Here is a 13,605-nt window from a genome sequence, read left to right as displayed (position 1 = left end):
AGAGCCTGACTCGGCTAGGTGCGGTGGCTCATACCTGTAATCCCAGCACTTTGGGAGGCTGAGGTGGGTGGATCACAAGGTCAAGAAATCGAGACCATCCTGGCCAACATGGTGAAATCCTGTATCTACTAAAATAATAGAAAAAAATTAGCCGGGCGTGGTGGTGGGCGCCTGCAGTCCCAGCTACGTGGAGGCTGAGGCAGGAGAATTGCTTGAACCCAGGAGACGGAGGCTGCAGTGAGCCAAGATCGCGCCATTGCACTCCAGCCTGGGAGACAGACTCTGTCTCAATCAATCAATCAATAAAAAGGTTTCTCAGGCTGCAGTGCTGCAAATGAGTGTGGCAAATAGGGGCAGGAGTACAAGCGAGAGTTTACTGTAGTTCCGGAAAGATACTATAAACCAGAGATTCTTGCCTGCTTTTCAGTGGTTACTTGGTTAACACTTGCTGCTGACCTTTGGGCCTAGGTGGCAGGTGATCAGTCGGGTTTGGGGTGGCAGCAAACAGGCCGGGGAGGAGCCCCCCAGGCAGTACCTTATTACTGGGAACAGTATGACAGATTACATCCAGGTAGGCAAAGGAGAGGCCAGAACCTATTTACCAGCCCACCTTCCTTCCCTTGGTGTGAAGGAATCACTGTTAACCACAGGAGGGCAAGGCATGCACATGCTGATCAGCAGTCAATGCAGAAGAGTGGTGGTGCCTGGTAGCCTTACGGTGTTACCGTAAGGCAACAGATTCTTGGCCTTGTTGCAGTAATGTTGATTTAATCTTAAATGGGGAGGGAAAGGGGAAGTCATGTGTGTGTTTTAATTACAAGAGTCTCTTATTTGGCAGCTCCAAACTTTATGCTATAGTGAATTACTGATGAATTCAGCCTCAGAGACATAGGCCCCTTGTTTGTTGGGATGGGGGAAGGAGGTGAAGAGCTAAGTCAAATGCTATGTGGCATGAGGACAAGATGCCTATAGAGGCAGGTGGGCACCTCGGGAATGAAGTTGATGCCTTGGGGCATCACAGGTGGGTGTCTCACCAACTTAGAGGAATAGGATTTGCTGAGTCAGATCCCTGAGGGGTTAGGTCCCTGAGTCTCCCAGCGGTTTGCGGGTTTGAGGATCAGTGATCTGGGCCAACTTGCTCACATTATGAATGGGTGATGACTTGCCCAAGGTTGCCCAGGGCGTTAGTGGCACAGCTAGAGCCAGAACCCAGGCTTCCAGACACCCTGGCTCTTGACTGTTTCCATCATGAGGCTGCAGCTTAAGAGAGCAACCAGAGCAGACTACCTGGTACCAGGACTGGACCTGAGTGGAACCGACCCAGCCCAGTTTCACTTTCACAACCTGAAAGAAACATGACTACTCCTCATTAAAGCCCCGAAGGCAACAAGGTAATGCTGAGGGTGCGTTTTGTGTTTCAGAACGACAGGAGGAAGTGGGCCATTCTACCACTTGTCGCTACCATGCTGGCCACCCGCCTATCCAGACCCCTGTCATGGCTCCCAGGAAAAACCCTACGTGCCTGTGATAGAGAAAATGGAGCAAGGTAAGCAACTAGAGGTGGTGGTGGCCTTGAGGGTGACACCTTCTGGGCAAGCAGAGCTTTTCACACATGGTTGATACAGGTGGTAATGAAGCCTGATTCTCAAAGATGTCTCTCAATACCTATGTCTCCTAGCAGAGGAAACTCCGAGGTGTCCTGGGAAGACATTTCTTCCCAGGGTTCACAGGGCAAAAAGGAATATCTTTCATAACTGCTTCTTTCTTTCTTTCTTTCTTTCTTTTTTTTTGATGGAGTCTTGCTCTGTCATCCAGGCTGGGGTACATTGGAACGATCTTGGCTCACTGCAACCTCCGCCTCCTGGGCTCAAGTGATTCTCCTACCTCAGCCTCTTGAGTAGCTTGGATTACAGGCACACACCAGCACGTCCAGCTAATTTTTGTATTTTTAGTAGAGACAGGGTCTCACCATGTTGGCCAGGCTGGTCTTGAACTCCTGACCTCAAGTGATCCACCTGCCTCAGCCTCCCAAAGTGCTGGGATTACAGGCATGAGCCACCCTGCCTGGTCATACCACTTCTTAAAACCCTTGTTATTTGAAGTAACTTTAAACTTAAACACAAAAGTTGCAAAAATCGTTGCAAAGGGTTTCTGGATCCCCTTCAGCTAACTTCCCTAAATGTTAACATCTTACACAATCATACTGCAATGATCAAAATCAGGAAATTACCACTGAGAGAATACCACTAACTAGTCTACACACCTTATTCCAGTGTTGCCAAGTGGCTACTGACGGACCTTTTTTTGGTTCAGGATCTAATCCCGAATCCCACATGACACAGAGGTATCATGCCTTTTTAGTTTCTTCCTACTGGGGGCAGGTCATCAATCTTTTTCTCTCATGATCTTGACACTGTGGCTGGTTATGTTGTATAATGTCTCTCAGTTTGGGTTTTGTGTGGCAAGAAGCCTGCGGCAGTGAAGCAGTGCCCTTCTCAGCCCATCGTTCCAGGAGGTATTTTATTTTATGTGTCTCATTAGTCACCTGGATAACTGCTCTTTTCAAATGTTATGCTTGAAATCAGTTCACTGAAATGTCCCAAGACTTCACTAACTCGTTTGTGTGATTTCAAGGAAGCATTACATAAGTACAAATTAGACAAGCAGCTGTTCTTCTTTGAGAGCATCTGGAATTGCTTTTTCCCAGGGGATTCAGTGGGCTCTGATGCCACATTTTACTCTTTTGCAGTCTGAGCAAGGAATAAACAAGAAATGCCTTTTTCCTTCTGTTATATTTGTGGGAAGTGAAATTGAAGGTTAGATTAAATTCAAAGTCCCAGGAGCTACATCATTGATATTTTCTATGCCAATAGTGTTTTTAGAAGAATGTGCATTTAGGCTGAGACTCCATTGCCCATGCAATATGGCACCGTCTCGGCTCAGTGCAACCTCTGCCTCCCAGGTTCAAGCAATTCTTCCGCCTCAGCCTCCTGAGTAGCTGGGACTACAGGCATGCGCCATAACACCCAGCTCATTTTTTGTATTTTTAGTAGAGACCGGTTTTTGCCATGTTTGCCGGCTGGTCTTAAACTCCAGATTTCAAGTGATCCACCTGCCTCACCCTCCCAAAGTGCTGGGATTCACAGCTCCTGGCCTGGCTTTTAGCAGCATTTGCTTGAATTCATTTCTGAGAGATACATAGGTGTCACTTGGAGGTGGGGCTCCACCTACCTGAGGACACCTTGTGAGAAGAGTTTGGAATGCCCCATCAGAAGGAGGCCACTGCCATCTGGGTGGGGATGGAGCTTGGCTTTGTTGAAGGGCTTGTGAAAGAAGGTGACTGGCTGTAATTGTTTTTTCAGTGAGTGATTCATAAAAATGGCAAGATCTGTCTCAAATACGGCTTTTAGAGATTTCTGGAGGTCTTTTTATAGAGGAGAAAATCATCCCATAGGAAGTTAAAATACTTTTACAAAGGTTTTGTTCTCAAATTTTAGGAAAGTGGGGCATTAGTCAAGCTCCTGGCTCACTTCAGGAGAAAGAAAGGTTGTCAAAGGGAATTCTGAATCTTCTGGATGGGCGGAGAAGTAACTTGGTTAGGTTGAGGGGCCTGGGTGGTAGGTGGGCAGCACAGAGCTGAGTCAGAGTAGAGTAAATATCGTCAGGGCAGGACGGAGGGGACAATACCATTTGTAGTTGCTCAAAAAAAGAAAAATACTTAGGTGTAACAAGGCATGTGTAGGATTCGTGTTTTGTTTTGTTTTGTTTGTTTGTTTTGACACAGAGTTTCACTCTTGCTGTCTAGACTGGGGTGCAATGGCGCGATCTTGGCTCACTGCTACCTCTGCCTCCTGGGTTCAAACGATTCTCCTGCCCCAGCCTCCTGAGGAGCTGGGATTATAGGCAACCCCCAACCGTGTCCACCATGCCCGGCTATGTTTTTGTATTTTTAGTAGAGATAGAGTTTCACCATGTTGGCCAGGCTGGTCTCGACCTCCTGATCTCAGATGATCCACCTGCTTTGGCCTCCCAAAGTGCTAGGATTACAGTTGTGAGCCACCATGCCTGGTCGCATGTATGGGATTCAAATGCTGAAAACAACACAACGCTGATGAAAGAAATCAAAGATCTATATAAATGGAAACCCATACTGTACTCAGGAATTGGAAGAGTCAACAAAGTAAAGACACTTAACTTTCCCCAAATTGGTTTAGTGTACTTTCTATAAAAATCCCAGTCATATTTTTATAGATAAAGACAAGATTACTCTAAAATTTATATGGAAAGGCAAAGGAAATAGAATAGCTAAAACAATTTTGAAGAAGAAAAATGAGGTAGCAGCACATGTATCAGTGAAATAGAATAGAAAATCCAGAAATAGGCCCACCCAAATATGCCCAACCAATTTTTGACAAAAGTGGAAAAGCAAATCAATGGAGGAAAGATAACATTTTCAAAAAATGGTAGTGGAGCAAATGGACACACAACTTAGACCTACGTCTGACATCTTACACAAAAATTAACTCAAAATGGATCATAGACTTAAGATATAAAATATAATGCTATAAAAGTTTTTTTTTTTTTTTTTTCCCTGAGAGAGGATCTCCCTCTGTTGCCCAGGCTGGAGTGCAGTGGCACAAACTCAGCTTATTACGACCTCCACCTCCCAGGCTCAGGTGATCCTCCTGCCTCAGCCTCCCAAGTAGCTGGGACTTACAGGCATGAGCCACCGTGCCTAATTTTAGTATGTTTTGTAGACACGGGGTTTTGCTGTGTTGCCCAGGCTGGTCTCAAACTCCTGAGCTCAAGCAATCTGCCCACCTCAGCCTCCCAAAGTGCTGGGATTACAGGTGTAAGCTACCGAGCCCAGTCAAAACTGTAAAACTTTTAGAAAGAACATAGAAGAAAATCTTTGGGTTCTCAGGGCAAAGAACTCTGAGACTTGACACCAAAAGCATGCCCCATAAAAGGAAAAAATTAGACTTTATTTAGTGGTTAACAGTTTAGACTCCGGAATCTCTTAGCCCTGGTTTCAGTTCCAGCTCTATCACTAACTACACTGGGCATTTAAAAATTCCTCCATTGTCCCAAGGGTTGCATGGGTGATTGTAGATGAGGACACCGAGATCCTGAAAGCAGATGTAATTTCCCCCAGCGTAATTGTTGGTTGCTGGCAGGAGCTGAGTTAGAACCTGGTCACCCAACTCCGAGTCTAAGTGAAACACTTTTCCCTGCAGTAGACCCTGTTACAGGGGATAAAACAGCAAGTTATAGACTAGAAGAAAAGTTTTGCATACCACTTATGTAACAAAGGACTAGCCGCTAGGACATCTGAAGAACTCAACACTCCATGGTTTAGAAGAACAAACAATTCACAAGAATATGGGCGAAAGACACAAAGAGACATTTCACCAAACATATGGTGCAATGGTCTGAATATTTGTGTTCTCCTCAAATTCCTTTGTTGAAATCCTAACCCCCAAGGTATTGGTACTAGGAGGTAGGGGCGCTGGGAGGTGATTAGTTCATGAAGGTGGAGCCCTCATGAATGGGATTAGTGCCCTTGTAAAAGAGATCTGAGAGAGACTCCCCACCCCTTTGCCATGTGAGGTTGCAGTCAGAAGACTTCTGTCTATGAAGAAAGTGGGCCCTCACCAAACACAGTCTGCTGGCACTTTGTTCTTCAACGCCCAGCTTCTAGAACTGTAAGGAATACATTTCTGTTGTTTATAAGCCACCCAGTCTATGGTATTTTGTTATAGCAGCCCAGGCAGACTGAGGCAGGTGGCAGATAAACATGAAAAGATGATCAGCATCATTAGCCATTAGGGAAATGCCAATTAAAACCACAGCAAAATATCATGTTACAGTTTTTAGCGTGGCTAAACTAGAAAATAGTGACGCCAGCAAGGATATGGGGAAACTGGGTCACTCAGACATTGCTAGTGGGAATGTAGACTGCAGTAGTCACTTTCATAAACAGTTTGTCAGTTTCTTAAGAAACTAAACATGCAACTACCATATGACCCAGCAATTACAACTCTGGACGTTTATCCAAGAGAAATGAATACTTAATGTTTGTCCAAAAACCTACGTAGGAATGTTCAAGCAGCTTTATTCGTAATATGCCCAAACTGCAAACAACTCCGATGTCCTTCAATAGGTAAATAGTTAAGCAAACTGTGGTGCCTCTGTGCCATGGAGCACTACCTGGCAACAAACAGGAGCAAACTGTCAATATGCAACAATATGGATGAATCTTCAGAGAATTATGTTGAATGAAAAAGCCAGTCCCTAAAGGATACACACTGTATGATTCCATTTACATAACATTCTTGAAATGCTAAAATTATAGAGAAAGGGAACAGATTTGTGGTTAAAGATGGTGTGGGGTGGGAAGAAAGTAGGCGTGGCTATAAAAGGGTAACATGAAGGATCCTTGTGGTGATGGAAATGTTCTGTATTTTTGTTGTATCAGTGTCAGTGGCCTGGTTGTGATATTGCAATATAGTTTCACAAGATGCTACTCTTAGGGGAAATTAGGTAAGAGGTGCCCCGCATCTCTCTGTATTATTTCTTAACTGCATGTGAATCTACAGTTATTTCAAAATAAAAAGTTTGATTGAAATAACTGTCAGGAAGCTTAGCCCCCTGGGGATTAAGACACTGAAATTGCGGAAGGCTTTACCAAAACTATATTAACGCAAGAATAGTTCACACTTGAATTCACCTGAAACATTACCTATCTATGTACCTTGAAAAGCAGAAAATGGAACTTTATTGGAGTGGAGCACCAGACGGTCAAGGTTTGGCAGAGCCTACCCAACAAAAGTAGCTTCTAAATTGGCTTTATTCTCAGGAAGGCTCTTCCTAGAGAGTGGCAAACATAGCCATAGCAAATGCTGGCTCACTTTCTATCAGCCTAGCAACCCTGGTGGAAAGAGGGCCTCTTTCTCAGTTGTACCAGCAAGCTGTCTCCAGGAGCCTGGGCTGGAGAGACGCTCAGTCCTGCTTCCAGCCAGTGGTGGCGGAGGGTCTGTCTAGTTGCTTCTGCCCCAGGAACAAGGTCAGTCCTGTACTCATGGCTTCCTTTTCTCTTGCAGATGCCCACCATTGTTTTGTTCTGCCTCCTTTATCCCGATTGGCCGTCGGACTTATGCCAGTGCGGTGGAGCCGGTGAGTGGAAGCCCAGCTACCTGGGGGCGAGTTGGATGGTCAGAACCCCTTCCTCTCAGCCCCTGGGCCCGGAGCTACCCTCAGAGTGGGGCTTTAGTGTTTCCAGGACACTCGGAGCCACTTTCTCATTCAACCGTCCCTCAAAGCTCCTCATCAATAATGATATCACATACCCCCATCCATGTGGGAAGAAACAGTAATCAGGCATTCCAGCCCCTCCCAGCCAGGAAGCTATCAGTGGAGGCCTAGTGGGGAGCCAGAACTCCCAGCCCCACTCAGCAAGTTAGGGGTTAAGAATTTAGACTCGAGGCCGGGCGCAGTGGCTCACGCCTGTAATCCCAGCACTTTGTGAGGCCGAGATGGGAGGATCACCTGAGGCCAGGAGTTCAAGACCAACATGACTAACATGGAGAAAAACCCATCTCTACTAAAAGTACAAAATTAGCCAGGCATGGTGGCACATGTCTGTAATCCCAGCTACTCAGGAAGCTGAGGCAGGAGAATTGCTTGAACCCTGGAGGTGGAGGTTGCAGTTAGCCGAGATTGAGCCTTTGCTCTCCAGCCTGGGCAACAAGAGCCAAACTCCATCTCAAAAAAAAGAGTTTAGGCTCTGGAATCTCTCAGCCCTGGTTTCAATTCCAGCTCTATCACTTACTACAATGAGCATTTTAAAAAAGACCTCTGTTTTCCCACATGTAGCATAGGTGATTGTAGATGAGATCCTGAAGGCAGAAGTAATTTTCCCAAGCAACTTTGCTGGTTGGCAGCAGAGTCTGGGTTAGAACCTGGCCTTTCCACTATACCGTGGTGCCTCTCCAGACAGCAAGAACAAGGTAGGGAGGGCCAGGTTTGGGCCACTCAGGAAGTGTCACTGCACAGAGGGTGGAGAGGCTTGGTCACTTTGCCCTGGACCCTGGGTTCCTAACATGGGATCTGACCTTGTATAACAGGTTGGCAGCAAAGCTGTCCTGGTCACAGGCTGTGACTCTGGATTTGGGTTCTCGCTGGCCAAGCATCTGCATTCAAAAGGCTTCCTTGTGTTTGCTGGCTGCTTGATGAAGGTAAGAGATGGTTATCTCCTTCACCATTGTCTTTTACACATAGTCATTGTTTTATAGTTTTTTAAAAATTCCTTTCCTAACAACTGGCTCGTCTTTGCTTAAACAGGCCTGTACATTTTCCACTGGTTTCAGTCTCACTTATTCTTCATAGCTTTGTCCATCAATCATCCATGCATCCATCCATCTATCTACTCATCCATCCATCATTCATCAAATGCTAATGATGTACCTGACACTTTGCTAGGTGCAGTAGAAGAATGAGACCTTGTCCCTCTTCTGAAGTTGCTCCCTGTGGAGTGGTGAGGAGACAGCCATGAGTAGACACAGCTGAAGAATTAGAGTGAAGAAGATTCTCAGGGGTGTGCAAGAAGGTTCAGCGAGACTGTACAGAAGGAAGGGACTGATGATGGCATGCGAGAGGAAGTGACATTTGTTCTGGGCCCTGGAGAGTGAATAACGCTGCCATAGGAGGAGAGTGGGAGGAGTTGCCTGCCAGACAGGAGGAATCACCTGGGCAGAGGCTCCTCTGGGACACATTAAGTAGAATTGAAGGTGCATGAAGGGAAGCACTGGGACATGAGACTGCACAATCAAACTGTGGATAGTCCCCCAGTTTAGAGAGTTGTGCGCCCACCACCACAATCCACTTTTCGAACCTCTCCATTACTCAGAACTCTATCTCTTGACCGTTGACAGTTAATCCCCACATACACCTCTAGCCCTGAGCAGCCACTAATTTCTAGTTCTTTAGGCTTGCATTTTCTGGACTTTTCATCTACATGGAATCATACAATACATGGCCTTCTGGGCCAGGCTTCTTTCACTTAGTGTAATGTTTTTGAGAGTCATCCGTGTTGTAGAATGCATCAGTAGCTCGTTCCTTTGTATTGCTGAATGGTATTCTCTTGTATGCCTATACTATATTTTTAAAACATCTGTTCACTAGTTGCTGGATGTTTGGATAAAAATGTTAGGATTTTGGGTTATTGTGAATAATGCTGCTATGACCGTTCACACACATGTCTCTGTAGATGTGTGTGTTCTACCTACTCCTTTTAATGAAATTTAGAAACCGAGATCTAGGCATTAGGTGGGCTCATTGCCAATGGGACTTAGGGCATTGCTCATCCTTGCCCCTCTCAGTGGACAGAGCTAAAGATGTATGCATCATCACACACATGCACACATATGCACATGCTTTATCTATCTATAGCGTACATCTGAAGTCGGTGTAACCTCGTGATTTTATTTATTCATAAAATCACGAAGTTACATTGATCTCCTACTCCAATTCAACACAACGGCATTCTTCCTTGCTTATCTCATTCATACTTGTTCCTTCTCCTGCAGTTAGAAGGAACCGACTCCTATATCAATATATTTACTCAGTTGACTAAGTCCTACAATACACACAACATAGTTTCAGAATTGCTATATTCATATCGTTACAAATAGCAAACTTTACTAAGTAGGGTGTCAGCTTGGATCCTCCAAGAAGTCAATGCCAAAATAGGAGTAGATGTGCAAGAAATTGATTAGGGAGATGCCTATAATGTTCAAGGGGGAAGAGGCAGAAAAAGGCAGGAAAGCTTTTGATTGCAATACAGTCCGTGATAAGAAGCTGCAAGGAAGGAGGATTAGGGAGGCAGCGCTTCAGACTGCAGTGTAGACTGAGAGTCTTGGCTGGGACCTTGGGGAATCCCCAAGAAAAGGTTGTTTGTTAGAAGAGACCAGTGTTGGGCAGGAATGGCCCAGCATTCCTACCATGTGCAGCCATTGGCCGAGAGCAGGCCAGGCATGTGTGGTCATGGCATTCATGCCATGGCTGTGAAGTTTTAGTGGTTGTAAACGTGTAGCTGTCAATCACTCCCGCAGCAGACTTTCTTGAAGGGAGGTCTAAACACCTCTGATTGCCACAGTAGAGCTTATTTAGGATTTCTTCAAAGTGTTTTTTGACTTTAAAGGTATGGCTAAAGGTATACAAAGCACTATTTTTTTTTTAACACGGAGTCTTGCCCTGTTGCCCCAGCAGGAGCTAGAGTGCAGTGCCGCGATCTTGGCTCACTCTAACCTCTGCCTCCCGGACTCAAGCAATTCTCTTCCCTCAGCCTTCTGAGTAGCTGGGATTACAGGCACTCACCACCACACCTGGCTAATTTTTATATTTTTAGTAGAAATGGGGTTTTAGGTTTCACCATGTTGGCCAGGCTGGTCTTGAACTCCTGACCTCATGTGATCCACCTGCCTCAGCCTCCCAAATTGCTGGGATTACAGGTGTGAGCCACCATGCCTGGCCCAAAGCACTATTTTTTAAAAGCTATGTGGATTAATTATTGTTTTTTATCATCATATTATTTATTTGAAATACAATGCATTTGTGATCTGTTTTCCCTCCTTCTTGTTGGTATAATTTAATTTCTGAATATGTAAACCATTAACAAGTTTGAAAAGTCAAAAATTATACAAATAGGTAAACTCAAAGTAGTGTTATTCCCTCACCTTCTAGCCGTTCCACTCCATTTTTTCATTTCCCCCCATGTTACACAAGTGTTTGCAGATTGCGTATACTCTTTGGTTTTTTAAAAGTTAACAATATATCTTGAAAATCAGTTTGTATGACCTCACAGAGATCCTATTCACTTTTTAAACAGCTTTGAAGCACCCCACTGAGTGGATAGATCATAATTTACTTCACTAATCTCCTATAGATGAGCATTTAGGTGCTTTCAATATTTTGCAATTACAAATAATGCCACAATGAATAACCTTGTATTTTTGCATTATTGGGGGATTATCTTTAGAGTAGATTCCTAGGAGCAAGATTGCCCTTAAATCAGAGGGTAAATAAAATATATTGTCATTTTAAAAGATTCTCAAATTTTCTATCACAGGGTCATGTAATTTTAGATTCCCACCAGGAGTGTGTGAGTGCCTATTTCCACACAATTTCACCAGCAGAGTATGCTTCAAGCTTTTGGCTTTTGCCAGTCTGATAGGTGGGAAATATATCTCAGTGTTGTTTTTATTGTATTTCTCTTCTGAGTGCATACTCCTGTTCTTTAAGGACATGACCCAAAAGCTTCCCAAATATCACTTGTGCTCTCATTCTCTTGGCCAGAATGTAGTCACGTGGCCTTACCTGGCTGCAAGGGAGGCTGGGAAATGTAGTGAGTATTCTGAGAATATGTACCCTGCCTAAAACATCAGGTGTTTTACAGCCATAGAAGAAGGACAAAGGGAAGAATGGGCATTCAGGACAACTTGCTTTCTCTGCTCAATGGATGAGACATTTTTCTTCATTTTCAAGGCAGTAGGAACCCAGGGGAGGACTTTTTCACACTATGTTTGATATCTTTGTAATGTTCCATACCTGTTCATTGTAAAAATTTCAATAATATAAACAAGTACAAGAAATCATTTGCATTGCCACACTCTAAACATCATTCCATCTGGATCAGAGAAGGTTTTGTTTGTCCGTTTAATCTTCACTTCTTTTGAATTGTAAATGTAATACTACATATTCATAATAAATTCAAATAATATAGAAGTATATTATATAGAAAAGTAAAGTCTTGTCAGGGGCGGTGGCTCATGGCTGTAATCCCAGCACTTTTGGGGGCCAAGGTGGGCAGATCACTTGAGGTCAGGAGTTTGAGACCAGCCTGGCCAAGATGGTGAAAACCCATCTCTACTAAAAATACAAAAATTAGCTGGACTTGGTGGCGTGTACCTGTAGTCCCAGCTACTTGGGAGGCTGAGGCACAAGAATCATTTGAGCCCAGGAGGTAGAGGTTGCAGCGAGCCGAGATTGTGCCACTGCACTCTGGCCTGGGCAACAGAGCGAGACTCCATAAAAAAAAAAAAAAAAAAAAAGTAAAGGCAGCTTAAATGCAGGTGTATACATTATTTGGGACTTTTGCTATTACAGGTTAAGTATCTCTTATCTGAAAGTTGCTTTATAGTTGCTCAGCATCTCTGATCTGAAAATCCAATATCCAAAGTGCTCCAATGAGTATTTCCCTTGAGCATCATGTCAGCGCTCAAAAAGTTTCATATTTTGGGACATTTCAGATTTGGGATTATTGGATTACGGGTGCTCAACCTGTATTAACAAAACCTGGTGAGCCATCTTGCACGTACATCTTTACCTGCTACCACTGGCGATTCTCAGGAACATTTTGTAGATGTGAGAGTGCAGGTTTTAGATTTTGTTCAAATCCCCAAACTGCTCCCCTGAAAGGCTCTACCACTCCTGGCAGTGTGTGAGAGAGGCTGTCCGGGGAGGGTTCTGGGGAATGGGTGTGGCATCCTTGGTGCTGGGTTTTTCTGCAGAATGTGGACTTGCCTCAGCAGGTCCTGGTAAGAACTGAGATGCCATAAAAATGTTTTAAAGGGCCAGGCACGGTGGCTCATGCCTGTAATTCCAGCACTTTGGGAGGCCAAAGCAGGCGGATCATGAGGTCAGGAGTTCAAGACCAGCCTGACCAACATGATGAAACCCCATCGCTACTGAAAATACAAAAAAAAAATTAGCTGGACATGGTGGCATGTGCCTGTAATCTCAGCTACTCAGGAAGCTGAGGAAGGAGAATCGCTTGAACCCAAGAGGTGGAGGTTGCAGTGAACTGAGATTGTGCCACTGCACTTCAGTCTGGGTGACACAGTGAGACTATGTCTCAAAAAAAAAAAAAAAAAAAAAAGTTGTAAAGTCCCTTGTCCTTTGTTAGGCTTCTCTGCCATTGTGCTGGCTTGTCCAGTGACACAAGGAGCCACACTCAGATTCCACAGCACAGTGCAGAGGCTGCTTGATGCTGCAGAAGACTCTCCAAAAGAGTATTCTCTCTTTGAAGTTCTGTGGGGCCTTGGGTTCTAGTCCCAGATTGACCACTAACCTTGGGGGGGTGAACACTTTCCCTCCCTGGGCCTCAGTTTCCTCTTACTACACTAATAGGATTGGACTGGTGATCCGAGGTCCTTCCACTCCTACAGCAGTGATTCTATAATTGGATGACTGGTATTTTGAAGAAAGTATCAGACAGACTCATTGCCAGGTTATGTCTGTGGGCATCCGCCTCTTGACTCATTCCATCTGCTATCTCAGATCAGTTAGGCAAATCAGAAAGCAGTCAGGGCCACCAGAGACTTTGGATAAAGGACCATGGAAGCTGAAAGTGGGGATTTGTTTCTAGCCTGATTCTGCAATGTTAGCCCCATGATGGATTCTGGCTACATCTGTACCTACACACTCTGCCTGCTCTTGTTCAGAATTAGTTTTCCTCTATGTCTCATATCTCATTGCCTTGGGCCAACTCAAGGACTTAGCTCCAGCAGATGTCTGCTGCCTCCTACGCCATTGGCTCCACACTCT

At 44.7% G+C, this 13,605-nt stretch overlaps 1 protein-coding gene across 2 annotated transcripts in view; it reads left to right on the top strand.

Annotated features, from left to right (window-relative positions):
- The window catches only part of BDH1 (3-hydroxybutyrate dehydrogenase 1), a 53,437-nt gene that overhangs the window by 23,731 nt on the left and 16,101 nt on the right, over positions 1-13,605 (top strand). For both annotated transcript variants that reach the window (XM_037735735.1, XM_017523158.2), the window contains exons 2-4: positions 1,422-1,546; positions 7,104-7,176; positions 8,127-8,237. In XM_037735735.1, coding sequence (XP_037591663.1) covers positions 1,464-1,546; positions 7,104-7,176; positions 8,127-8,237 — 267 coding nt within the window. In that variant the 5' untranslated portion in view covers positions 1,422-1,463. The remainder of the gene's footprint in view (positions 1-1,421; positions 1,547-7,103; positions 7,177-8,126; positions 8,238-13,605) is intronic.

The sequence above is a fragment of the Cebus imitator genome, unplaced genomic scaffold (assembly GCF_001604975.1).
Source record: "Cebus imitator isolate Cc_AM_T3 unplaced genomic scaffold, Cebus_imitator-1.0 Scaffold0, whole genome shotgun sequence".
Lineage (NCBI taxonomy): Eukaryota > Metazoa > Chordata > Mammalia > Primates > Cebidae > Cebus > Cebus imitator.
This window is presented reverse-complemented; position numbering and strand designations above follow the sequence as displayed.